This window comes from Amaranthus tricolor, chromosome 9 (assembly GCF_026212465.1).
Source record: "Amaranthus tricolor cultivar Red isolate AtriRed21 chromosome 9, ASM2621246v1, whole genome shotgun sequence".
Taxonomy (NCBI): Eukaryota; Viridiplantae; Streptophyta; class Magnoliopsida; order Caryophyllales; family Amaranthaceae; genus Amaranthus; species Amaranthus tricolor.
Genome location: NC_080055.1, coordinates 24,054,906 through 24,082,833, shown reverse-complemented (window position 1 = coordinate 24,082,833; position 27,928 = coordinate 24,054,906). Strand labels below are relative to the sequence as shown.

Below are 27,928 nucleotides of genomic sequence, written 5' to 3'. Positions count from 1 at the left end.
CTTGATCATTTTATATATTATTGATCACTTTAAGAACTTATCTGATCACTTTAACGTTGAAATTGATGACTTTAAACAGATCATAATTGATCCATTTAAGGTTCCAAAACCTATAAGTAGAAATTGATCACTTCAATGTCAAAATTGATTACTTCTAAGTCAAAATTGCAATTTTTTATCCTTAATGCCAACTTATAATATTTTTAATACATACTTACAATATACTTAATACCCAACGAATAAGTACTTAAGCACTTAAAATATTTTAAATGCCTATCGAAAAATTTACTCTATATTTTTCTTTTTAGACCAATCCAATTAAAGATAGTATGCCAAAGAAACCATCACAAAAACTTGCGTATAAATAAGTTTTTATGTAAAAATTCGTTACCAGGGTTGAATATTGATTGTGAATTCGGTCAAGGAAAATTACTAAAAATCCACCCAAAAAAAGAGGGGAAAGTCGAACTAACTACGTGAAATCCCAATACAAAACAAATAACCGTTTACAAAGGACCTTATTGATCAGTCGACAGAGGAAGAAGAAGAGTAGACGAATTAGGGTTTATGAAGTAACCAATTCATTCATACATCCATCCATTAATGGCGTGCGTTTATATTCCGGTGCAGGGCTCTGAGGAAGAAGTTCGAGTTTCTCTCGATCAGTTACCTCGTGATGCTACTGACATTCTCGACATCCTTAAAGCCGAACAAGCTCCTCTCGACCTCTGGCTAATCATTGCGGTTTTTCCTCAATTTTTGTTTTCTTTATCAAATTTTTTAAGCAATCTAGTGTTAATTAGGATTTTTTAATTTCATATTTCTTCTGTAGTAAGGTTTAATTGGGATTAGGAAAACTTTAATTTTAGGTTTTTTTGAATGTGTAGAGAGAGTACTTTAAACAAGGGAAGATTGAACAGTTTCGCCAAATTTTGGAGGAAGGTTCTAGTCCAGGTTAAATTTACTAATTTCCACGACTTTGAGGCTTTGACTAGAGAGTTACTTGGGTTTCTTCACTCTTACGGAGTTTTGGGTTCAAAATTTTCAGAAATCAATGAATACTATGCAGAAGTGAGATACGAAAGGATTGCTATATTAAATGCATTGGGCGCTTATTACAGTTACCTTGGAAAAATCGAAACAAATCCTAAGGAAAAGGACAACCATTTTACTTCAGCAACACAATACTACAATAAGGCATCGAGAATTGACATGCATGAATCGTCTACTTGGGTGGGCAAAGGTATGCTATGCTCTTTGTCATCATGGTTGTATATGGTTTTGTAACTATAGACTTTGTATTCGTACATCGCTATTTTCCTGTGAATTTAAATGAAAGTTTAACCTAGTTATGTGCAGGTGTTTCTCCCTAAAGTAAACAAAGTGGTTGCCTAATGTTTCATAGTCCTATCATCTTGTGCTGCCCCCAGTCATTATCCCAACATAAAGTTGTAGAATTTAGTATGCAATACTGTGGAATTCTGTGTATTATTGCTTTTCTCATTGTTGAAAATCTTAAGGACATAATTGGATTGTGATGCATGTAGAAATTCAAGTATACTTCGTGAAGGGAAAATTATGAATGAGAATTTAGAGCAAGATGCATAACCATGACCCATACCCACCCACCTAAATTTCTCATTCGTTCATACCTACCACATAACTACCTACCAACTAAAAGGGTAAAAATGTCCTAGCCCATTGATGTTGAACTAGTCCCACTAAACAAATCCAAGGATCTTGAAGTTATAACTTAGGCCACAAGCATTCAAGAGGTGTTTCATGTCCAAGAATAGCGCCAGTGACAACCAAGAGGTTCTTTCATGTTGTTCATTAGTTCCTTATTCTTGTTTTTCATCTTTGGTGTTTAGATCTTCATGGCAACCTTTTAGTTAAGTCTTATGTTTTCTTGAGTTGTAATAAAAAGTGTATCTAAGGTCTAGACTTTAGACAAACATCAAGTACACACCTTTAAAAGTAGGAGGAAGAATAAATAGAGCCATTTCAATTGACATTCAAGTTTAAAACTCTTTTGAACCATTCAGAGGGTTGAAAAACTTAAGGAGAGTTTCCCAAGAAGTGCATGACCAAGCTGCAATCTAGGAGGACCAAAATTTAGCCCATGCTTGTTTCAATACCATTTGAATAAGTCAAAGAAAAGGAATAGGAGCAAAGATACATAATGAAGACGTGCGTACGGCATGCAAATAAGGTGGAAACTGTGTGAAGAGTTCAATTGTTTTGGACTTTGTTACAATTAGTTTATTTTCATTTACTTTTTCATTTCAGTCGTATGTTTGTTTCAAATTGTGCTTTGTATTATAATAAATCCATTTGGACGAGTAATGAAATGAAGTTGAATTTTCACAAAAATATTAGATTTTGTCTTTGTTAACTCATTTAGAATTGGGAGTGTTGGTAATTGCTAGTGACTTAGTTAAGGTCACAACGTTCTTGGATACCTTAGTAAGTTAGTTGTAATGAAGGGTTTCTGTATTGGCTTAACCCTAAGAGTGCTAAACTATCCTAGTATCTTCGCCCCTCTCATAAAACCACAAAGAACCAATCCTCACTTTTCTCTCTTCCTTTCCCACGCTTGTATCAGCAAAGCCCATCATTAAACACTCATCAAAGGTCCCATGCCATATCGTAAACACATCACAATTTTCTCCTTCCCTTCATCTAAACCCTAGCCCTAAAGAGCTCTTCTTAAACCTTCGTCCTTTCTTCTTTCCCATGCCATTTATAAACCCTTAAACATAAATTATGTTCTTATCTCCACAATACATTCCTTTCTCATCTTCAAACTTAAACTAAACTTCTCCTTTTCTAAACTGTTCATGTGGATATTAACTGTTTATGTGTATCGCCGCTTAGTCAAACCTGATATTACAACACTCATGTTGACATACGTGGTTACATTGCTAAAGCCATGTCTACACCCACTATGTCTACCCAATATGGCCTTGCTCCGACAACAAAGAGAAGAATGCTGAATGTTTTGGTACAAGATCAAATTTCCAAGCTCAAAGTGTAAATTACAATACTTAGAGCAAGCCCACTTTAGTCTATGTCAATAAATTGACACCTAAATTTTATGTTCATACAATATTTTTGTTAAATTTTTTAAAATTGATGATGCTAATTTTTATTAATGAAATTTAGTATAAATGTGGGTTTGAAACAAGCGGGTGTTGTGTATGTGAATATTAGGCATACCCAATAGTTATCTGCTATTTGTTTGAGTATGACTTTTCATACTTATAATCATCCACTACCCACCAAACTCGTACCTATACGCGTGCCAAGTAGGGTGAATGCAGTGGTGAACCTACAATATTCCCACCTTCTATCCTTGATTGTTGAATGTATGTGTGTCTATGTGGAATGTTTTACTATTTTGAGCACATTACACTTCTAACTACTCTGCATGATTGCCTTTTGTTAATACATCAGTACGTATATACTAGAAGTCCTTTTCTTTCTAAGAGTATTGAATACTTCATTTTGATATGAAATAGACTACATTTAGCCCAAAGTGGTGAATAAATTGTAATCAAGAGGATTTCTGTCATTTTATAGTTTTTTGTTTGGTGATAAACTGATCATGAGGATTTCATTAGCCATTGAAAGAGGTACCTGATTTGATGAGTAACATAAGGTGTTGGACCGTTTAACCCATATCTATCTTCATGAGCTGTTCCAAGAGACATCAAATGAGCAAATACTTTGGTTTTTCAGTGTTTTATGAGTATATTGGGAGCCGTGAAAGGAAACAAATTGCAATAAAAGCATTCAGCTAGGTTTTTGTCTTTTTGAGGCGTTTTCTGTCGTTTGAGACTTGGATTCCAGCATTTTTGCGCGAATACCGTTAAATTATTCTTGGTTCTTGTAGAATTGATCATTTCCTATATTGGTAGGGTTGGTTTTTGTTTGTAGGTTTTTCTTTTCTTTCTTTTTTTAAGGGATAGGGTTGGATAGGAACGGAGGGCCTTCTAAATCATGGGTCTTTACAATTGTACTCCTTTTGAAATTCAAATGTTCTCTAGAAATCTCCAATATTTTTGAACAGCTCTTTGTCATTGGAGTTGTGCGTTCGAGCAGGTGTTGTTCTTTTATGTCTCTATATTTATCCTTTGTCCACCGAATTCTCTCAATATTGATTAATTGGTGAGCTTTTTAATTGGTTAGCTTTTTACTATTTTTGATGACTGTAGGTCAGCTTTTACTTGCTAAGGGTGATGTAGAGCAGGCATTTAATACATTCAAAATTGTACTTGATGGTGATCCCGATAATGTACCTGCTCTTCTTGGACAGGTATTTGTGATCTCTATCTACGGGGAATGTAGAGGGCTGGGTATTGCTTTACTATATTTTGCAGAGTTTGTAGATCAGCTTAATGCTGTTAATTTTTTTTTTTTTTTTTGTCATAATAGCTCTGATGGTAGTTTTGTGAAAGACAATTATAGAATTGTTATATTGTCTACTTAATGTGACATTAAGCTTTTAGATACCTGTTGATAGGATAACAATTTAGATCTGAAGCATTTGTCTCTTCCAAGGTGAAGCATTTGGTTTCAGTATGCTGAATTGTCTTATCAAGTTAAAATTAACTTTCTCTAAGTTTTGTGTTTGAAGCGGCCCACTCACCCTGTTTTGTTTTTTAGTTGTATATTGTGAATAATAAAAAACATAAACAGGGTAAGTGAGCCATTCAAAACACAATATGTTTTAATAGTCCAGTATAAGGCTCATCGGTGTAATCAAGCAAAATACTTCTTTGAGCAGAGAAATCGCTTCAGAATACAGTCAATGAAACTTGGTCACTTTAACCTAGCATTGGCTTATGATTAACTGAGTGCTTTTCCCTTTGTGTACATATTCTCGCTGTTGTTCCCTTTAAGCGTATTCTGTTTGAGCTAATTTTCTACGTGACTGCAGGCATCTGTGCAGTTCAATCGTGGACGTTATTCTGAGTCCTTGGAATTGTACAAGGTTTGTTTAAGCGTGGCTAAGTTTATGTATTGTATTTTTTTTGGTATGAAATTACTGGTAGAAGGGTTACTTTGAGTCCTTGTGCTATTTAGGTTACTTATAATGCTTGCAAATGGAGTATCTCTATTTTTTATTAATTTGTTTTTATGAAATTTTGTTAGAGAGCTTTGAGAGTGTACCCTGATTGTCCTGGAGCGGTCAGACTAGGCATAGGGCTATGTCGCTACAAGTTGGGTCAGTTTGAAAAGGCCCGTCAAGCTTTTGAACGTGTAATGCAGGTAATCAAACTTGGCTTTATTGTTGCTTTGACATATTTTCAGGGATAAGGCGAAGATTATCCATGTCAATAGAAGTGTGTGCACGATGCACACCTCATAGTCATTTTGTTGTGGAATTAGTATAGGTAGTTGGCACTTCATTTTGAACAAAATCAAGGAAATTTTTCATAAGATGGTCAAATTCTTAAATTCAGAGTTTCAGACCTGTGACTTGCTTTAAGAAAAAGTACAAATTAAGGGCGCACAAAATCCATATTAGGTCTAATTATGGGCCAATGATTCAGATAAGTGCATATAAAGTCTTAATATGTTCAAATAAGTTCAGGTAAGTCATAAGCTATAGAGTTGCTAAAAAAGTCAACTTAATTGTCAATGGTGTTTTATTGTTCTTTTGTTGAAAAAGATGGGATTACTTTTGAACGGATGCCCTAATTTCTAAAGTTACTTTTCCTTAAAAATTCAACCTCTATATTTGTACTCGTTTATTTTTCTTTTCGGGCTGGGGTCATGGGAATAGTTCACTTTATCTCTCACCCAGTCCTAGGATATCATGTTTGATATAATCTCTCGTGTACTCATATTGGTTTTCGGATTTACAGTTGGATCCAGAAAATGTTGAAGCTCTTGTGGCTCTTGGGGTTTTGGATTTGCATGCAAATGATGGTTAGTGATTCGTTAAGTTTTAGAATGCTGGTTGATTTTGAGCTTAATTATCTGTCTAGTATTGTTGGGCTGTAACTTGTCTTTGTTGAAATACATGCAGCTGTTGGGATCCGAAGGGGGATGGAAAGGATGCTGCTTGCATTTGAAATTTATCCATACAATGCCTTGTCATTGAATTATCTGGCGAATCACTTCTTTTTCACGGGTCAACATTTTTTAGTTGAGCAGTTGACAGAAACGGCCTTGGCTGTTACAAATCATGGACCAACTAAGGCTCATTCGTACTATAATTTGGCTCGGTCTTATCATAGCAAGGTCTGAAAAGATGTTCGACTTGTTTTTCTGTAAATAAATGTTGCATTTACTTGATACCTACCCTTTTTCGATGTACGGTAGAGACTAGTTACTGACCAACGAGAAAAAGATCTTTTGCGATTTTTTTGTTTTTTTTTTCTTAATAGTAATCTTCATTTACTTTCTTCCTGTGTATTTGGATGATTACCCCCGTCTTTTTTTTTGTTATGCTGCCTAAACCTTATATCAACTATCCTTCTTTCTGTTACACCAAGTGATCATCTATTATGATGTAAATTATCAAATGAAACAACTTCTGCTTCATGCATTTCTGCCCATGATATCCTATTGAAACTTATTTTTCTGGCCTTTATGATTCATCTATCTTTCTGCGTTTTTCCTCTAATGAACCAGATATCCTTTGGCTTGATGAAATTTTTTCCCTTTTCTCTATGGCAGATTGTTGTTGTTAATAACTTTGCTGACTCATTTTTATGCTCTAAATTTTTGTTGTATCCTTTTTACAGGGGGATTATGAAAAGGCTGGACGGTATTATATGGCCTCTGTTAAAGAGAGCAGCAAGCCTCAGGAATTTGTGTTACCATTCTATGGTATGCCTGCTAAATCCTGATGTTGTTTGGATTAACTTTGTTTAATACAAGGTGATTAGTTTGTTTGGTGGCATATTGATGTGTCTTTGTGTCCTTCTATATTAAAGGAAACTACATAGTATGTATATTAAGGATTAGGCCGAATAGAGTGGAGAACAACTATGTATTATATTCGATTTCATTAGTATAAGATGATTGGAATGATTGTTTTTCACACTAGTATGTTTTTAGCTTCAGAAATTGGCAGATTGGTAGGCATGGGTTTTAAATCAACCTAGAGATGATTACATGTGAAAAAATGTTTGTCTATCCTTGACATACTTTTTGTTTCAAATATTCATGATCATCGGTGGTTAAACTGTTAGACTTAAGTGGATATGGTCCCAAGTTTGCCTACTGCCTTTGTGAAGCCTTTTTATTATTTGTATTTTTTAATGAATTCGTCTGTACTCATTAAGGATAACTAATAGCTAGATTCATTTATTTGTATCAATTTGACAATATTTATTGAACTTTATTGCATTGCTAGTAAAGAAATATGCGGTCTTGTAAAAATTGAGCTAGAAACCAAGCATCATGTAATATCTTTTTAAATTTGTGTTATACTGGTCTGGTATGAAGCATTGGAAGTGGGATGGTCTCACCACCCCTCTTTTTAAAAGGGGAAGATGATGGATTGAAATTACTAAGAGAGAAGGAAAATTTGAAAAGAAGAGAAAATTTGTTGTGTTTTTAGGTAAACCCTCACATTTTTGGTCATCGGTAAATTATATGACTCAATTGTAGCTCATATCCGTTTTTTGTTTTCAGAATTCAGTTTTTAGTAGTTCGATTTTGTTCTATGCAATGTAGAAGACTCGATTTGACCACTCATGAAGGGATGTACAGGTTGTTGGACTATAAAAATATGATGAAACTAAAGAAGCTTTGAATTAAAATTTACTAATTAAATGTCTATAATAAAAATAATTGTCAATTAAACCTAGTTTATTAGTCAGTCAAAAAGTTCATTTTTTTTGTGAATTGAGCTTTTATTACTTTCCTATTTCTCTATGATGGTTGATTTTCTTTCTAAATTATCTCTGATTACTCGTTCTTGACTCACTAAATTTCTATTAAATTGTTAATTAGTTAGCTCTCTTCCTTTAGAAGCTTGTCAGTTGGATTTTTATTGACTTTAGCATTGATGACTTTTGCTTTGGTTTATAACTTGTTTTTTTTAGAGAGGTCAACAATTCTTCAAGCTCCTTTCGTCGGCCTTGTTAATTTTTATCAATGTTTATTTATATTTTTATGGCGCATCTATCTTTTCGCAATATGTATCTCCCTACCACCTCAGCCCTCCAAAAGATACTAAAAAGAAGAAATTTGGTGTAAGGAATCACCTATCTATATATTGATTTTTTTTTTGTTCCATGGGCGATTCATAGCCCTCATATCCATTAATATTTTTTAGGGTTATTAAACTTTTGAGTTTTCAATTATGATGTCCTATTGAACTTTGCATATGCATAATATGTAAGTTCTCCCACACAGTTCAATGGTGGAAATACTCCTTGTGCCCCATGAAAATGCTCCACTTTCTATTTTGGTCCTTTCCACTCCATTTACACTCTTTCCTTTTTTTGGCAATGGTCCCTCTACTTTTCTTTCAATCTCATTCACAAACTTTTTCTCTCTCTATCTCTATCTTAATCATTCATTTTTACCATGCACTTGTATTTTGTCTTATTTTCTAAGTAGAAATTAATTTACAATACTTCAAAATTTGGATGCTTTCTCAAATAGACAAATGGAATATATAATAGAATTCTTGGAAATGTATGCAATGGCACCTGTTCTGATTTCGGACTGAACTTCAAGTGACTAGTGTGAATCAGACACACTCCCTTGTGTAGCATATAAGTGGATTGTGATTCGACTACTATTCTAGGAAATGTAGTTTGCCTAGCTTTGTTTCTATTATTGTATGTGGCTTTTGGTCGACCTTCTATGGGTTTGTTTGTTATTGGACAAAGCGATATAAAATACTTTCAGGAATGGTTTACTATTATGATACCAACAAGGAAAGATATTTCTACCCTGCATTGGTCTGGAAACAAGTTTCTTTATATTCCATTCAGGATCAGATGAGGATGTGCCTTTTTTTTTTTGGAGACAGGGTAGAGGTGCAGACGACATTCTTAGCTTTTTGTTGAAATCATTACCCCATCTGCTGTATTCTTTTGAATTTGATATTACTCTCACATTTAGTAACTAGTCCTAAGCTCCTGCATCTTCCTGCTAATAGAAATCCTCCCTGCATGTTTGTGCCCCTATCAGTCAGTAAGACTGTCTCACCAAACTTATCTGTTCTGTTTGTCTTACATACCAGCTAAGGCTACTAAGCCTATGGTCACGCGACTCCTTACTGTGGTATACTCGCTGACAAAACCCTAGCCTTTGGTGATCTCACTCACATCCTCAGATGATTTTCCAAGAAGATTAGTTAATGCGATTAATGTTTATACTACCATGGTGACATGTGACATTCAACTTTGTTTAAAAGACGTAAACAATGTATAGCTGACCTTATATGTAGTCATGAATGGTATTGTAGGATTTTTATACGAAGCCAGGTCAATGGGAACTTTTAAATGTACACCATTTCATCTTTAGGTGGTTTATTAACCTACAACTTGTCCCTTTTTTCCTTAATTGGTTACCATGCTTTTATGGTGTACTTGTTATGATACATTCATTTGTTTGAGGGCTATCCGTTTTCCTAATACTTGTATATAAACTAAATTCAATGCTTGTACAGGTTTGGGCCAAGTACAACTCAAATTGGGAGACTACAGAAGTGCCCTTTCTAGCTTTGAAAAGGTTTTGGAGGTATATCCTGAGAACTGCGAAACACTAAAGGTTAGTTGTTAATATTGGAAAGTGGATTTTTGCATTGATATTCTGCACTAAGAACTGCTTTTGTCGTTTGCTCACTGATTCATTGCTAAATACACTTTTCTTCAAGGCTCTTGGTCATATTTATGCTATACTTCAACATACAGACAAGGCTTTGGAAGTTTTGAGGAAAGTTACTAGAATTGAGCCACGCGATGCTCAGGTGATTTATTCTTCACTTTTACTTTGATGCCCATACTCCTTACATACTTCATATATCTTGTGTGGTAAAAATTAGGATGAAAATAAGACGAGAACTAAATGTCAAATTATTGCAATAAATGGTAGAAGGACATGGGGAGTTAGAGTGGTTTCCTTTAGGAGAAGGAAGCAGAACATGTATAGGATCATATGAATCACATGATTGTGATTATAATAATTTGGTGCTTTGAAATTTTTCCTTTTTAATAATTTAAAAAGAGAATGTTAATGAATTGATTCGAATAAATTGTGGATTAAAGCTACAAGGTTTATGTCCATTTAGTTGGAAGGCACACATTTATAGTTTTTTGGTTTCAGAGTCCAAGTATAATAAAATAACTCATTTTAACTTTGAACGCGGTTTTTAAGAGTAAGATTGCGTACATACGACGCCCTAAACTACTCATAGGTTAGAGACACATATGGCACAGAGGTAATGGGATTTTATTGTAAATGTTTTAGCTGCATGGTCTTTTGACGTAACAAGGTCATTATGTTTCTTAGTCTTTGCAGATATCGACAAGATTATTTGCTTTTGGTTCCCTTACAATGTTGATTAATTATTGAGTATTCTCTTCTTACATCAAAAAAGTATTTTCTTCTTATAATGACATAGACTTGTTTATTTACTTACATCTATCCCGAAGCAACTAGAAATTCTTTTGCTATGCTGTATGAACTTGAATGACAATCTAGTTAGTCCATACATTTGGAGCCTCATGTGACATAAAACCAACATTACCAACCAACATTGGGCACATTTGAATACATTTCTAACAACCGGACTTGTATTGGGATTTTTCGATGGTGTAGAGTTTGCAATGGCTTGGACTCGAGTCGGACTTTACTAGTTTTGAATTTGATATGATAGTTAACCACGACTTTGATCATAGTTAAACTCTAAGTCCATATCCAAAAGTTAATTCTTCGAGATTGAGTGCGACATACTTTACTACAGTGTGATGAATTCTTACTAAAATATGATGTATTTGCCCTGATGTGTATCTCGACCCATAGATTGATGTTGATTCACCGGGGGATATGAACTATGATCTTCAAATTTACTGCAGTTTGGGGATGTGCATTTTGACCTAATATCTTCCTATTTCTCCATGTATTTCCCTTATGTCCTTGATCTCCCATTTACCATAGTTTGGGGATGTGAATTTTGAAAAGCTCCCTAAATTCTTCTTTGAATTCATTATCATTATCTACTAATATTAACAATTTACATAGCATTAGTGCTTTTTAAGTACTTTAATGAAAACATTATTTTATCAGGTAGTTATGGAAGGCTTCACATTCATTGTTTGGTAGGGATTTCAAAACATTTGTTAGAAACTTTATAAATAGATGTTCTTATAACGTAAACTTCCCAATTACTTTTTATACATCAAAAATAATTTTTTATTCATAAAATTGTTAAGATAAGTAAATAGATTAAACAATTCATACAATAGTAGTTTCCACTAGTAGTTAATATCCATTAACCCAATGCCATTGAGTGGTTAGCTTCTATGAGTCTTATCTAGGCTCCCATCTAAAAAGGGTTTGGGGGTTCGGATGTATGCAAGTATGCAACCTTAGTGTCATACTGGACCCGTGGATTGCTAATATGATAAAAATGGAGATTAGGGTTAAGAGAGAGTAAATAGTTGAAAGGAAGAAGAAAAACAGATTAAAAAGAGAGAATAGGGAAAATGATTAGTTTTAGAGGAAGAATTCATGTCATATTCATTGGGTGATCTAACCCATTATTACATCATTATATGTATAGCTAACAAGCCTAACAAACTTGTTGCCATTTGTTACATAATATTGCGTTCCTAGAAGTTTCATTAAAAGACTATTCTACCCCTCTTATAAAGATAATGATTCATCACACGTACCCTTGTTTGTGATTTTTAAAAGTTATTAGATTGATATCTTCCCTCCATTGAATGATTTTTTTGATTTGTGTGTTAATACTCTCTTCTGGGATGTCTTATCAATCCATCACCCTAATGTCATTAAGTGGCTCCTTCCTAGGCTGTTTTTGTTAGGAGAGTCGGATGTACGCAACATTACAGTTGCAAAAACAAAGGTCATTTCCAATTAACTCTTGTTAATAACATCAATCATAACTTCATGTTATTAAGAAGTGAAATTCACTTTTAGATGCGTCATATTTCCATAAAAATTTAATGTTTATTATATATTTGACAGCTTGTTTCCGTTATGGGCTATGGTGAACTTTCACAGTTATTTGCTCTTCTTTTTTATTTGGAATTTATATGGTAGAACCAAAATTTGGTTTCAATTTACTGTAAGACTGTAGTTTAGTTGGCAACTGTTAAATATTTTTTTTGTGGTTGTTTATAAAAGTGAAATTTATCTGTAGGCATTTTTGGACCTGGGAGAAATTTTGATCTCATCTGACTCTGGGGCTGCTTTAGATGCCTATAGAACTGTGAGGGCTTCTCTACTATCAGATTATGTGTCTTGCCATTTAACTGCTTCTCTTTTATTGATTCTATATGTATTGACGATTATATACAAATGTACAGGCACGCAGTCTTCTAAAGAAAGGGGGTGAAGATATTCCAATAGAACTCCTCAATAACATTGGGGTTCTTCACTTTGAGAGGGGAGAGTTTGAGGTATTTTTGTTTCTTGTTGAGCAATTGTACGGCGTGGCTGAATTACTTATTTATAGTAGCGTAGTTACTTGGTTGATTTTGGTCCTTGTTGTTCTTTATCTTTTTGAATCATACATTAATGCTGATTGTTGTTTTAGCTTGCAGAGCAAACGTTTAAGGATGCTTTAGGTAGTGGTGTATGGCTTTCATTAATCAATGGAAAAGAAAACAATTATGTTACAGATGCAGTCACAGCTTTGCTTCAGTACAAGGATGTGCAGATGTTTCGTCATCTACAGGAAGAAGGCAATTCTGTGGAACTACCATGGAACAAAGTGTCATCCATCTTTAACCTGGCTCGGTTGTTTGAGGAGGTGCATAAAACTCAAAGCGCGATTTTGTTGTATCGCTTGATTTTGTACAAGGTATGTGTCATTAATTGCTGCATATTCATGTTAATTTGAAGAATTGCACCATTCAATGATATGCAAGATTCATTTCTTGACACGTTCAACCTCTCAACCTTTTTGTTCATGTTGGGATAGACTAGTATATGCAAGGAAACCTGATGGAATAACTTTTATAAAGTCCATGTTTTTAGCCAGTATGTAAGAAATATTTTTAAACAAATTTTTCGGAGTTTTTGCTTTTCTAGACCGATCTTTAGAAAATTTTGTAGTCAGTGTTGAATGCAATTTCTCTGATTATTTGCTCCTAGAATTTTCAAAAGAGGAAGAAGTAGGCATAAGATGACATGGGGAATATGGGTGAAGAACGACTTGAAGAGTTGAAATCTGGAAGAGCATATGACAAATTAATAAATGAAGGATAACATATGTAGATGATCATTGGAATTGATTTTTAGTTGTGGATTAATATCGGATAAAGTCAAATAAAGAATAATGTTTATTAGCAATGATTTCCCATGGTGATTTGTTTTGGTCATGAAGCTGACCCCATACTGTTGGGATTAAGGGTTTGGCATTTTTGCATTGTTGTTATGGTCATTGGATTTGTATTTTACATAGTGGTAAAATTTTCCGTAATGGTAAAGGAAGGATTTCTTATTTAGTAGTTTTGTGGTAATGGAGGAGAAGCGGTATGCAAAAACCTCTTATTGGCTTGATTAAAATTCTCTTTTCAGCTAATTGTTTATAATCCCACTTTACAGTATCCAGAGTATGTAGATGCTCTTCTCAGGCTTGCTGCCATAGCCAAGGCTCGAAGCAACATACAATTGAGCATTGAATTGGTTAGTTCCCTCAAATGATTGATCATTGTGCAGTCTAGCTCTTGAGGTCTTCACATTTATTTCACATATTCCATTTTAGTTGTAGATACAAGTCCAAATTGCGGTAATGTTTTCCAGTATAATCCTAGAACCCTTGTTATTCTTTTGCTCCACATAATATCATATATGCTCAACCTAAGCTTATGAAAGAATGCCTAAAGTTTATATAAAATGATTATTTTTTCTAGAACATTACGTTGTTGTTTCTTATTTTTTCCTCTTCCGTGGTGTGAATTGCTGTTGTTAAAAGGTTGGTGAAGCTCTAAGGGTGAATGATAAGTGTCCCAGTGCTCTTGCCGTCCTTGGCTGCTTGGAGCTGAAGAATGATGAATGGGTCAAGGCTAAAGAGACTTTTCGTGCTGCTAGTGAGGCTGCTGATGGGAAAGATTTTTATGCTTCTGTTTGTTTGGTGAGAATCTACTGTTGTGTTGTTTGGACATGATTTTAAATTCTTCATTGGTTTTGATTTTATGCTGTTAAACCCATGACTAGTTAAATGTTTCAGCTGTGATTACTTGATCAGGACTATTTCATGTGTTACTATGCTTTTCTGTCCAAGTCATTCATTTTTGGGTTTCTAAGGAACTGTCTTTTTTTTTTTATGTGGAATAATATGTGTAGTAATCTGCTACTAAACCTTTTCTGGTCTGTCAAATCTTCCCTGGGTGTTATTTACTGCAGCATACTACAACCTATCACTTTCTGTATCATTGCAAGTTTTCATACTTATCTGCCTATGCCTTATGCTTTATATGTATCTAATTTCTATTTACATAGCTGTTAAATTTAATGTTTTTTCTTTTGAATTGATTAGGGAAACTGGAACTACTTTGCTGCGCTTGTAAGTGAATTGAAAAAACAGGTCAAGCATATTCCTGTTCATTTGGAGAAAGCAAAGGAAATTTATTCAAATGTATTTTCTTCTTAATGTCCTTTTCCTATGTAAATATAATAGATTATATCTACACCTATAAGCTTCTACCTTTCATTAGAAATGCCCCTGTTTTTTTTCGGGATGTTACTGACCATAAGCTTTTTTTTTTTTTTTTTGTTTTTGTTAAACTCTTAGTTTTCTTCTATTATTTCTAATGTATGTCCCCTTGACTGATTAGGTCTTGAAGAAGTGCACTGCCAACCTTTATGCTGCTAATGGACTGGGAATGATTCTTGCAGAAAAAGGGCAATTTGATGTTTCTAAAGAAATATTTACACAGGCAAGTTCAATTTGAACGTCTACTTTTTTGCTAAAGAAGTCTTATTATTTCCAAGAAAATCAACGAGCACTGTCTGCATAGAATCCTCTCGAATCTGAACAGAAATCACTTAATTAATTTGCGATCTACATGTAGCAAAAAAACTCTCGTAAGATTTTAATATAGCAAAAAGACTTTATGATCAGGTTATCTAGAGGCTTGAATAGTGTAACAGAGTTCTCCGGTTAATTCGCTTTTTGAATTTGCGATTCGCTCAAAGTGACCTTAAAATAACCCAAAACCGACCATAATTCGGTTATTTTGATTTGCAATTCACCAGGAGATTAGGAAATTATGTGATAGTGGGCTTGAAAGATAGCATCCCTAAATTGCTTACCAAGGTATGTGATGTCTTGCAAATTTCCTCTCACCAGTGCTACTTGTTTTAGAAAAGTGCACTCAATAAATAGCATACCATGTATCTTTTTGGTTTGCCTTCCGTTGTTCGTAAATTCTAGCAATCACATTCACTGCTTTGAGGTTTTCATGGTTTTATGCGTTTGAAAAACAGATATAAGATCATTTCAGTCTCCAAAGCACATATAACAAACAGACCTCACGTTAATGCTTTAGAGCAAATAATCTTTCTGCTGTCTATACTCTATAGTTATTAGTTTTTCCTGGTTCATTAGTGATCTAGTAAATGATCTTAGGTGTTGCAAGGTCAAAATCAGTTTTACCCAGTCTACTTTAGGGAAGTTACCATGAAGAGTGGTGGGTACATCTTTGTATGCTTAAGTCACAAGTTCAAACCCTTTTGTAGAACCAAACACAGATTCGTAGGGTCTATAACTTTTAAACCCAGACGGCCAAACCTAGACCAAATGATGGATCTTTGATCTTAATAGTCTGTAATGAGTTTTGAATGGGTCTTGGTCTAATTTTTCATATTTCACTATATTTACATTTCTAAGATCGCGTTAGTCTAAATGGATATATAGATTGCTTATAGGTTTAAATTGGGTCTATATAAATACAAAATAAATCTAAGATGAGTCTAAAATTATTTTGGGCCAGGTCATGGGATGGGTTTGAGTTTAGGATGGGCATAAAGTGTGCTTAGAGATCTTGAACCCAAAACAAGTCTGTTTATTTTTTTTGGACCTGGACTTAGATCTAGGGCCATTGGATCTCAAAAAAATTCGACCCAAACACTAAAATTAGAGGCGGGTAATTATAGTGCAAAAACATGGCCACATCATTGCATCAGGATTGTATCTTAAACACCAAAATATAGGCTGCATTGATCGCGGAATCGTCATCATTAACGATGAATCCATTCCGCGACTGTTACCCTAATCAAAACCATATTTTTGCACTATGCGTGGGTTTGGGGAGAGTTCAATATGTTTTGGGTCTGAGCATTGTCATAAAATTTGCTAATCTCCCTACGAATCGCGAGTCGAAAAAATGAATAATGGTCGGTTTTGGGTTAATTTTTTAAATCATTTTAGGGGAATCACGAATTTAAAACCAAATCAGCTAGAGAATATGTTACATTGGTTTGAGTGTTTGACCCAACAATTGTTGAAATATGTGGACACGGGGATATTGTTATAACGATAAACATATTTAAATATGTAATTTTATAACAATAAATATTACTTTTGGTTTTTTTCCTGTAACAAATATTAAAAAATTAATCAATTAAAATTAAAGAATTGTGTATTAACTTGTCTCATTTTCGTCTCCAGGTGCAAGAAGCTGGAAGTGGGACAATCTTCTGTCAAATGCCAGATGTGTGGATTAACTTGGCTCATGTGTACTTTGCCCAAGGGAATCATACCTTAGCTTTAAAAATGGTGCTTAGCGTACTTTTTGCTTTCTTATCTATTTCTCTTCGTTGATGAGTTCCTAGTCGTAAATACTGGTTACATTATATTGCCTTTGCTTGCAGTATCAGAATTGCTTGCGAAAATTTTTCTACAATACAGAGAGTCAACTTCTTTTGTATCTTGCTCGGACTTATTATGAAGCTGAGCAGTGGCAGGATAGCAAGCGTGCACTACTGAGAGCTATGCATTTGTCTCCGTCAAATTATACACTTCGATTCAATATTGGTGTTGTGATGCAGAAATTTTCAGCATCCTTGCTGAATAAGGAAAAGAGATCTGCGGATGAGGTGAGTTGCTACACCTACATTGTTTTCTTTTATGTTACTTTTTAAATTTCCTTCTAGTTATGATTCTAGAAATTCAAAGCTTTCTTGATACATTTTAGAGCTTTCCTTAGGAAGTGATTTAATTGGCATGAGGCTGTTATGAAGGTTTACAAGTTGGCATGTGTGCATACAATTATATTGCTCTCTGCATTGTATCTATGGCTACGAGCAAGTCTTGCATGCCTTAAGTTCCAACTACGCGGAGCATTTCTCTTATCAAAAAAATGATCCAATGCTATCTTTAGAGATGACCCCCTAGGAATAGCTCCCCCCCCCCAATACCTGCTTATGTTGCTTATTTGGTGATATTTATTTTATAAAAAAATTAGCGGAGATTGATGGACAAGACTAATGAGCCGGAGCTTTGAAAATATCAAAAAAATGATTTCGAGTACATTTCTATTGATTGTTATGATTGTTAAGTTTTGTCTTTGTTCAATTAATATTTTGACAATTTCACCTCGGGCTAGCAATTTCTAAGTTTAACAATCATATTTGTTATATTTGTTGTAGCCCTAGATAGGGATGTTCTGTGTGGGACCCATATAGTCCTGTTAATTTCTATCAAACTAACTTTATCAACGAAACTCAACCTTAGACTTTTCTTTAGATATAAAAAAATTGAAAAAAGAAAACTTTATTCCAATAAATATATATACTAATCGTTACATTCTTCAGTTGGACCAAAATCCTCAACTAGCTCCATAGCCGTCCGATTAATGATCACAAGCCTCCCTTCCCTGTTCGATTAGTGATTTAGCGTCACAAAATCTTCCATTATTGCAAATATCATCAGCAAAATCTATCTTCTTTTCCTTTATTCCAAGATTGATAATCTTTTAATTTTTATCTCCATAATTCCATACAACAATTTCATCGTATTCATATATTACTAATTCAGATAATTCCTCCACGATGTGAGAAATCTTCCTCATTGAAATCGAAGAAGTAAAGTCCTCTATATTTTAGAAATTGTCTTAAACTTCATTATCAAAAATCAATTGAAGACAATAGGACCTACCAACCTTGAGATTTTGAAAACTTAGTAGATCAATCCAATTTCGAAATACCTAGATGAATTGGACATAAGTTTTTTGTTTTCTTGATGGATTAAGAAGTGCCTAATTTTTCTCCCTTGCTGTTGAAACTTTTCGAGCTAAAAATTGATATTGAGAAAAAAGATGTAGAGTTCGAGATAGAGAAAAAGGGTGAAATTGGATTGGGGAGAACAATCCAAGGAATTTGAGGTGGGATTAATGGGAGTTGCAAATGAACTCAATGATTTGTTGTTGAGCAAAAATGACAAAGATATGATCTTGTATGTGGACAATTTGGTGTAATCTAAACCCCAACTTAGCATAGTGTAAACCCCTATTTTTAAAAAGGAGACATACTTTATTTTTCTTTTTACTTTATTGAACTTATACTATTTAATTTCCTTGGGCTGTAGTTTTAAAAACAAACTTATGAACATCACGTGTCCTTCGTCTCTCTTTCTCTTTAACTGTATTATTACTCTATATTTTGCTTTTACCTTTTATTGTTTTTGCTTTTCTTTTCCTTTTTTTACTATTAGTATTTTAGAAATACTATTTTCCTTTATTTTTTGTTTTTGATTTCTAATTATTTAGAATAAATTATATTTTCAAAAAAATACTCATCGTTTCGGAGTCACCTTGGATAGTGTTCCGCGTACTCGTTATCGTCTCACGTTCCCAACCGTATGGCATTCCGGGTAACATAGCTCTAAACCCCCAACTTAGCATAGTGTGAAATCCTATTGGATATGCTGGAAAACCCCCTTTAACACACTATAAAACCCAACTTGAGGTATACTAAATACCTATTAGATGTATCCTAAATGCCTATTTGAGGAATCCTAAATCTCAACTTTTGTAAACAAACCACATACACAACCCTAAAACCCTTCTTGAGTTAACCTAAATGACTACTTGAGATATCCTAAAACCCTCTTGAGTTATCTTTTAAGTGTCTACTTGAGTTAAATGTCTACTTGAGGTATCTTTAACCCCTACTTTAGATATCTTAAATCTTTACTTACGATATACTAAATGCCTACTTGACATACTCGAAACCCCTACTTGACGTATTTTGAATGCCTACTTGAGAAATCCTGTCGAGTAAGCGTGCAACTACACTACATTTTTCTTTTTTAAAAAACAATATAATGGGTCGGCCTATTTAGAGACCATCTCTCACAACAATTTGTGCTTTGAGAGGCAATCACTTTGGGCCAGACCAAAAGTGAATTTAATCTAATTCGCAAAAAGAAAAAAAGAAAAATAACTTCAAAAAAAACCTTGTGCTCCTCTTTTATGATGTCGATTATAATTTTTCTTTTAAAGCCTTAATATCCTTTCACTCATTAAATTTACACAATTTTCTTTTCGCAATTCTTGCTTTATTTCTTTGAATATGTTTATTTTGTTTATTACAAATATTTTTTGTGTTTTGTCATAGTGGTTAACGTAGGTGTTTATGAAGTGTGCAAGATTTTATATGGGTTAAAGTAGGTGTTTACTGGTGTTAAAGTAAGTGTTATGATATATAAAGTAAGTATTTATGGTATATAAAGTAGGTGTTTATAGTATATGAAGTACGTGTTTATAAGTTTTGAAGTAGGTGTTTATTGTATATGAAGTATGTGTTTATGACATATGAAGTAGATATCTATTGTAGATATTTATGGTATATGAAATAGGTGTTCACAGGTTTTAAAGCATGTGTTTATGATGTGTGAAGTAGGTGTTTATGGTATATGGAGTAGGTGTTTATAGTATATGAAGTATGTGTTTAGGGTATATGAAGTAGGTGTCTATCGGTGCTAAAGTAAGTGTTTATAGTATATGAAGTATGTGTTCATGATATATGAATTTTGTGTTTATGGTATTTATAGTAGGTGTTTATTGTATTTACTGTCAATATGAATTAGTAAAAACATTCAAAAGGAATTGAAAATCAACTAACCTGTGATGTCATCTGTTTTGTTTTTTTGATTGATTTTGAGATGTAAAATTATCAAATTCAATCATCAAATGTTCCATGTCTATTGTGCTTATGATTTGCTCTATATTTTGTGCTAAATGATCGTCTAAATTAGAGTTAAATGTTAAAAAAATGGTTTGAGAGCAGTTATATTTTGTGCTATTTAAGAAAGTTGTTATTGCAGTTTCTAATAATATTATGATGGGCTTCTTGTGGGGGGCGTCTCTTAAGAGACCTTCTCTCACAAGAGTTGCTGAAGCTTATCAGTGTATTTAGAAATAATAGTTCTGAACATTTAATTTATTTTTAGTGCAAGTCTTATTTATCTAACAAAAAACTCTCACATTGAATGGAGCAACGTTGAAATATACAGTAGTAATATAATGGTTTATACTCGAACAGATGTCATAGCATGATTGTAAATCACATAATACAGAACCACATTGTGTTAAATTACTAGCCTGATCATAGTGAAAACACCTTGTATTATCCATGTTGACGATTATTCTGTCACATTTGGTTCAGTATTTGGTTCTGATGTCTTCCTTATGATGTAATTAGTTGGTTCCTTATATCTTTTGTAATCTTTTTCTTGGCCTCTTTTAATGCTTTTATCGGCTTCTGATAGATGCGCACAACGGTTTCTGAGCTGGAGATTGCTATCAGTGTGTTTGGACAGCTTGCTATGGCATTTCATGAGAACATACATGGAATTGATGAGAAGAAGATCGAGACACATGTTAGTTACTGCAAGCACTTACTGGATGTTGCCAAAGTCTACAGAGAAGCTGCTGAACTCGAAGAGCAGCAAAGCCGGCAGAAATTAGAGCTTGCTCGTCAGGTCACATTAGCTGAGGAAGCTCGTCGTAAGGCTGAAGAACAACAAAGACTTCAGGTCTGATATCATTCTTTTTTGTGTTTTAGTGATCAATTATATTATTTTGTGTACGGTTGCACTCATAGCTGTTTAACAGATGGAAAAGAGAAAACAAGAGGAAGAGCTAAGACGAGTGAAGGAAATGGAAGAGCGCTTCCAACGTGTCAAGGCAAGTGCTATCCCTAAAGAGCTTCAAAATATACTCCTATCTTGGTAGTTTCCGCTGCTGTTGGCACTAGGTGCTACTCACCTAGTAGTTAAAAACTAATGTCCCTTTGACTTCAAGTTTTCATTTTATTTGTATGTGCCCTTTTACTTTAAATTTTCATTTCAAAATTTCCTTATCAAAAAATATAAAAATAAAATCTAGACATGAGATCCCAAATTTAGCAATGAGACTTTTGGACTTCAACCTGCTTACCTTGGGCAGTTAGATGTATTCCAATCATTTACTGTTGTCGGTTTTTTACAAGGATGTTGGCTTCTATCTATGTATGAAGCAACTATCTTGGTAGCGTGTATCATGCATATACTTCTAATTCTCAATAAACTTCATCACCGAAGCTCACTACTCCTTTTCATCAACGAACCATGTCCTGAAAGTAAAATAAGGGTGTCTTTGAGAAAAGGGTTTTGCACTTTCCAGACATCATCCTTCAACTTTTACTAGATCTTATTATGGATTTTATCATGGGTTTGGCAATAGCTCAATACCCTTTATGCACAATCTTTCCTATCCCATTCCATTGACATTCAATTTGAGCTTTGTGTTTGAAAATCCAATAATTTTCTACTATGTATGTTCTGGAGCAAGGGAATATAGCATTCAACTAGCCAATATGATGGTACTCATTGGTGCCCGTGTGAGTTTACTAGACAGGCAACAGCTAGGTCTTCAGTCGTGCTACATGTTAATGTGAATAGCATTTTGTTTAGCCATTGATTTCCTGATCCAGTAAATTATCAATTTCTTTAGTTGTCCATTCTCGACGGGACCATAATATTTATATTTCTTTGATTTTTATTTATAATAGATTAAAATAGTTAACGAAATCATGTGCGGTTCTTATTTATGTATAGCTGCACACTTACACATGACGTTTGCTATCAAAGGTCAATAAAAAAACAATCTTTGTTATTATAAGGGTAAAGGTTAAGTACATCCGACCCTTTCAAATCCTGCTCAGGTAGTAGCCACTCAATGTTGTAAGGTTGTGTATATCCAACTCTTTCAAAGCCACCCCCGAGGTAGGAGTCATTTAACAACATTGGAGTTATAGAGTAAGGTCATCAATATAAACATTTGATCGGAACACATTTGTGTAGCATTTACTAGACAGTTTTTGAAGCTTGTTTACTTTATTTTTCACCGTCTTCCTTCAAGCTTGGGAAAAAATTCATTTTTTCGGAGATTATCATTGTAGAAGTACTTGAAGGTTTTTTACTATGCAACTAAAAACATGGATTTTTCAGGAGCAATTAAAGATTGGTCAACCCAAGCGGAAGGAAAGGGCTCAAAGTGAAGATGAGGATGGTGAGCACGGTGATAAGAAGAGGAGGAAAGGGGGAAAGAAGAAGAGGAGAGACAAGAAGCATCATGAAACTGAGGAAGTTGAAGTTGACAGAGTTGAATATCAGGAAGATTTTGACGAACGCAACAATGAATATGAGGATCCCACTAATCAATTCAATGCAGCATATGATGATGGGGAAGAAAATGTTCAAGATCCTCTTGCTGCAGTTGGGCTTGAAGATTCAGATGCAGAAGACGATATGGTAATCCCGGATTTTGATTTTTGTACAATTTATTTCCTTGTTTTTATCGTATCTGATGTCGCGGTCTTTTACTATTATTTTTTTCACTTCCTATATAGTTAGCCTGTAAGAGAGGCTAACACATTGCACACAAATAAATTGCAGTGAGTCTGTTTACAAGTATAGTATTGTTTTTATGTTTTACTGAAATGAGCCTTTGTCCACTTATTAAAGGTAGCACCTACGACTGCAAATCGACGGAGGCAGGCATGGGCGGAATCTGACGATGATGAACCTGTATATAGGCCCGAGGACTCTAGCCCATTAAGAGAGAACACTGCTCATGAGCAGGAGGCTGGAGTTATAAGGGATGATGTGAATGAAGCAGATGATGGTGTTGATTAATAGCACATCAAGAAATTGTTCAGGATCCAATTAGGTAATTCTATGAGATTGGAATTGTTGAGGATTTCCAATCTTTTTTTTCGTGTACATTTTTATCAGACAGACTTTTCTCCGTAGGTAGTCGTTCTAGTCTTTTATTTTTAATAAAACTATTTAGTTAGTTGGGGAGTATTTTCTTCAGTTATTAAATATGCTCACGATAGTTACCGAGCCAAGAGAATATCTATATTTTATATTCATTTTGGGAGACCATCAATGATCTTAAGGAACATGTTTCCCCTTTCTCTCTACTCATGATTCATGAATAGATGTGTTATCACATCAATTTGTCAACCCCCTCAATACAAACCAAATGTTTTCAAGTTTCTCTCCCAATACTTTAGCTATGTCCATGTGATTTTGCTTCACTTTTCCTATTGGATTCTCCTTTTAATTATGTAACATTTGTATGTTTATAGCATTGGTTTTAGTCTCCAATATTCATTTACAGATTCATTTTAATTATGACCCATTTTTGCTACCAAGTTATCGTTACGTGCAGACTCTGTTAATCTTTCACCGTACATGATATGAAACCATTGGGAACTCGACGAATATGATAACTTCGTTAATCTTTCATCTAACATGATATGAAGCCTTTGGGAACTTGAATATGATTACGATGTCTTCACCTGCCAACAAGTTATGATTATGTTTGGACTTTTTTTTTTGAGATGTTTTTTTTTTTTTTTTTTTTGAGATGTGAGTATGTTCGGGCTTATTTGGTCTTTAACTTGGCATGGTGTGAAGTCCTTGGAGGCTCATGGTCGTGTGTATGTGAGTTACACATGTGTAGGTGGAGTATAAGTAGATGATGTAATTAATGTGTTTAATGGTGTAGAGAATATGGAGAATATGTAGAGTATTTGTGCTTATTTGACTCGGGTAGAGTGTTTAAAGGATGCTACAAGTCCGTGAGCTACGAAGGAAATTTGCTCAAATGTGAAGGAGAGCTCGAATGAGCACACCTCCTTTAACGAGCATTATGACGAACAAGTAAGGTTAGCAACAAGAGGTTTTGGAATTGTTTTGCGTGTCTTCACGCAGGAATGAGCACAAGCCTTGTTTGTGCTTTGCTCAATTTTTGCGGGTTTATTATAACCGTTTTAGTTGGGTTGAATTGCTATACATATATCCCAATCATCGCAAAATCTTGTCATTCATCATTAATTTGCATATAGCCTCTAGCCTAAGATCTCCTTCTCTATTGTAACTCTTCATTGTAATTCTCATAATGAGTTCTTAAATGACATTGTTGTTTCATTAATTAATAAAACCATCTATGACTTTAAATAGAATGTTAGTCCACATAGACAGAACCTTTGTAAATCTAGGTGTGATTGCGTTTATGATTTGATTTTGTTATTTCATGGTCTTGCACCAAATTACTCTTCTTTTCAAATTTCAATTTTACAAGCAAAATTCTTAGATTAAAAGTATTGATAAAAGTATAATTTATTGATAAAAGTATAGAAAATCAATTGATGCTTTTGATTTGAAAACGCTGCAAGTTCTAAATTTGAAAATAACTACCGGCACTATTAAATGTTGCCAAGAATATGAATCACTCACATCCTAAAAGCCCTTTGTATAATGTAAAATATTCTAGAGCGTCTTGTTGGGCAAATCTGAATGCTATTGATTATAAATTTTAAACTCCTACAACTTGTATTTATTGTTATTTTTTAGAAAAAATTGCAAAAAACTACCTTATAGATTGCAAAATATTTTAACAATTACCATATTTATAAATTATTTTGAGAATATGAAGATATTATTATTGAGCCAGAACCAAAACAATATAAAAAAAAAACAATTTCAAATAAGAGAAAAACAACTAAAAGGGAAGACACAACCCTTAGCAAGAGATATGAATTAATAAAGGAAAAGACTACAAAGTATCCAACCTTAGTTGAAGTTTACTCGATATCTTCCTCAATAAAATGCTCTTCACACGCCATCTAACTTTAGCATTCAATTTTTGCAAAACTCAGCTTGCAGTTGGAACTTTACTTCCGCAAATTGCATGATTTTTAACCTTCCAAATGAAGTAAACCAAAGTAAGTAGTAGCAACGATCAGTTATTCCTTATTCTGTTAATAGGTTATGCTAAAAAAGCACACTAGAAGAATAGGTGTTTAGCTGATTTAGCATTGCAAACACAGATGGAACACTGAGAACTAGAAGGAACATTCATGACAATTAAGATAAGTATATTCCTCGTATTCAATCTACCATGCATGCAAGCTATAGGATAAATTTAGCTTTACACTATATTTGGATGACATTTATAGAAGGAAATGAAAGAGAATAGAAAGGAAGGGGCAGGGATTTTTGTGTTTTCCTTCAAATCTTTTCAAAGTGAAAGGATTTATTTTGTTTAAATTGTGGAGTCCTTTCTTTTAATTTTCTTCCCTTAATTATTCTTTCTTCCCCTATCAGTATCCAGATGCCTTCAATTTCCTCCTATTCAAACATAGTGTTAGGGAAAAAGGATTTGTTCTAGGTTATAACAACCCAATTCACTTTTGGGATGAGCAAAGAAAAGTAGTCGAAAGCCTGCTTTATAAACATGTAAGCGATGAATCCATTCTACCCAAAGAGAATCTTGCTTTGCAGTAATATTTTAAACAACTTTCCCAACAGCAACAAGGTTTCAAGTTTCAAAATCTTTAAACCCTAGATCACCTTTTCTTCTTAGGTCGACAGAGAGAGCTCCAATTGACATTACCATGCTTAGGACTATCACACTCACCATGCTAAAGAAAAGCCTTACAAATGGCTTTAATTCTCACGGTAACAACTGTGATTCTCCAGATTTAGCTTGAAAAGGAATTGATAGACTATTCATATTAACAATGTGCATCTTTTTTTCTAGGGAGCCCATTTACTAAGAACTCCACAGTTAAGCGTGCTTGGTGGGGAGCAATCTTATGATGGGTGACCTCTTGGAAAGTTTTTCTAGTTGCGCACGAGTTAGGTCAAAGTGCACTGAAAAGACTTGTGTTGATCTGTGGGGCCAGTCTACAGTCTCCATCAGCAATCACCGGTAGTCCGTTGGGCCGGGGTGTTACAACAACTCAAAGGGAAATGGTGATTTGGCCTTACAAATTCACTAATCGAGTTCTACCACCGTGAAATAGATTTCTAGTTCGCAAGGCTCTTATCCTCTTATCCACTAGAACATCGTTATCAACCACATTGATATGCTTGGCAGTCGAGGGAATGCCAAGATACTTGAAAGAGAAAACACCGATAGGAAAACCAACGAACTTACAAAACTTTGCCTAATGGGTGTTCTTGATTTTAGCCTAGTAAATAACAATTTACTCTTTTTAGCAACACACCATAGCTTCTTGCAAGAGCAACTTATTAGAGGTTTCGTAACCTTATAGAAGAGCATCATATCATCAAGGTTGTTAAGAGCCATAGGAGCATATCTTGGGTTTAAAATAAAATATAATTATATTAGTATAAAAGCTTGTGCAACAAAATTGTTGGTTTGCGTTGTATGAAAATATAACTTTTAATGAATGATGCAAATATATGCTAATCATAATTTATCGAATATATTACTTTTTTAACAAAAAAACACTAAGGTTTTTCTATATTATTTATTGATTACATGACTTTTTCGCAATCACGATCAGATTATGCTTCTGTTTGTCAAGACACTTGAAAATAACATTTTGTCAAAATTATAAATTATAAATTATAAATTATGGAGTATTATGTAATGACAAAATTGTTATGTAATCAACTATCATTCAACTAATATAATTCCATCCTACTCTTGAAAATAACATTTTGTCATTTTAAAATATTTTATTAGTATATGGAGTAATATAATGTATTATTATTTATATGATAATTATGATTTATGATTAATTAGTAGTTAACTATGTAGTCAATGTAATCTGGACTTTTGGACTTAGGAGTGGTGAAGGGGTGCATATGGTCTAGTTTGGTCTGGTCTCACATTAAAATTAAACCAAATAAAAAATTTTAGTCCGAAAACTATACAAATCGGATTAGACAATTTAAACCACCGGACCATACTGGATTAAATCATTCTACAATGTTCTGGTCTTGTATGGTCTACATTTTTTATTTAAATAGTTTTTTCCAAATTAATATGTATGTTTACCAAATATTTTGTAATTTACAATCACCACGTATAATAATTTGCATTTAAATGATTGCATCAGCAATAATCAAGTATATATATTACTATAAAGAATAACTACATCTCAAAATATATAGGTAACGACCTATATTTTTTGATAAAACTATGGTTTTCAATCACAGTATGATTTGCAATCTGGTCTATCATATAAAATAAAAATCGAGACCAAATCGAAAATCGAATTTTTTTAACAAATTGGAGTAGACTATTTCAATGTAAACCAAATACTAAAAGTATGATTTGATTCATTTAATTTTCGATTTAGACCAAACTTTATTCCGTCTGGTGCGGTGAACTCAAAGTTGGTGAATGTAAATTAAATATTGAGGTTTTGATTGTCCATTTGATTTCTA

The 27,928-nt window shown here is 33.8% G+C and overlaps 1 protein-coding gene across 1 annotated transcript; it reads left to right on the top strand.

Annotated features, from left to right (window-relative positions):
* The first annotated feature begins 406 nt into the window (after positions 1-406).
* LOC130824401 (protein CTR9 homolog) lies at positions 407-23,602 on the top strand. Its single transcript, XM_057689400.1, has 24 exons — positions 407-744; positions 888-954; positions 1,049-1,243; positions 4,218-4,318; positions 4,943-4,996; positions 5,158-5,274; positions 5,874-5,937; positions 6,038-6,252; positions 6,759-6,843; positions 9,647-9,747; positions 9,854-9,946; positions 12,365-12,433; positions 12,531-12,623; positions 12,761-13,027; positions 13,774-13,854; positions 14,144-14,302; positions 14,708-14,806; positions 15,006-15,107; positions 16,841-16,948; positions 17,044-17,268; positions 20,942-21,208; positions 21,288-21,359; positions 22,664-22,966; positions 23,180-23,602. The coding sequence occupies exons 1-24, from the start codon at positions 604-606 to the stop codon at positions 23,348-23,350; spliced, it is 3,249 nt and encodes a 1,082-aa protein (XP_057545383.1). The 5' UTR covers positions 407-603; the 3' UTR covers positions 23,351-23,602.
* Positions 23,603-27,928: the final 4,326 nt, after the last annotated feature.

Excerpts from the sequence above, each read along its gene's own strand:
- LOC130824401 (XM_057689400.1), top strand. The coding sequence starts at position 604 with ATGGCGTGCGTTTATATTCCGGTGCAGGGCTCTGAGGAAGAAGTTCGA. Across the intron at positions 4,319-4,942 it reads TACCTGCTCTTCTTGGACAG|GCATCTGTGCAGTTCAATCG; the intron begins GTATTTGTGATC and ends ACGTGACTGCAG. Across the intron at positions 6,844-9,646 it reads ATTTGTGTTACCATTCTATG|GTTTGGGCCAAGTACAACTC; the intron begins GTATGCCTGCTA and ends ATGCTTGTACAG.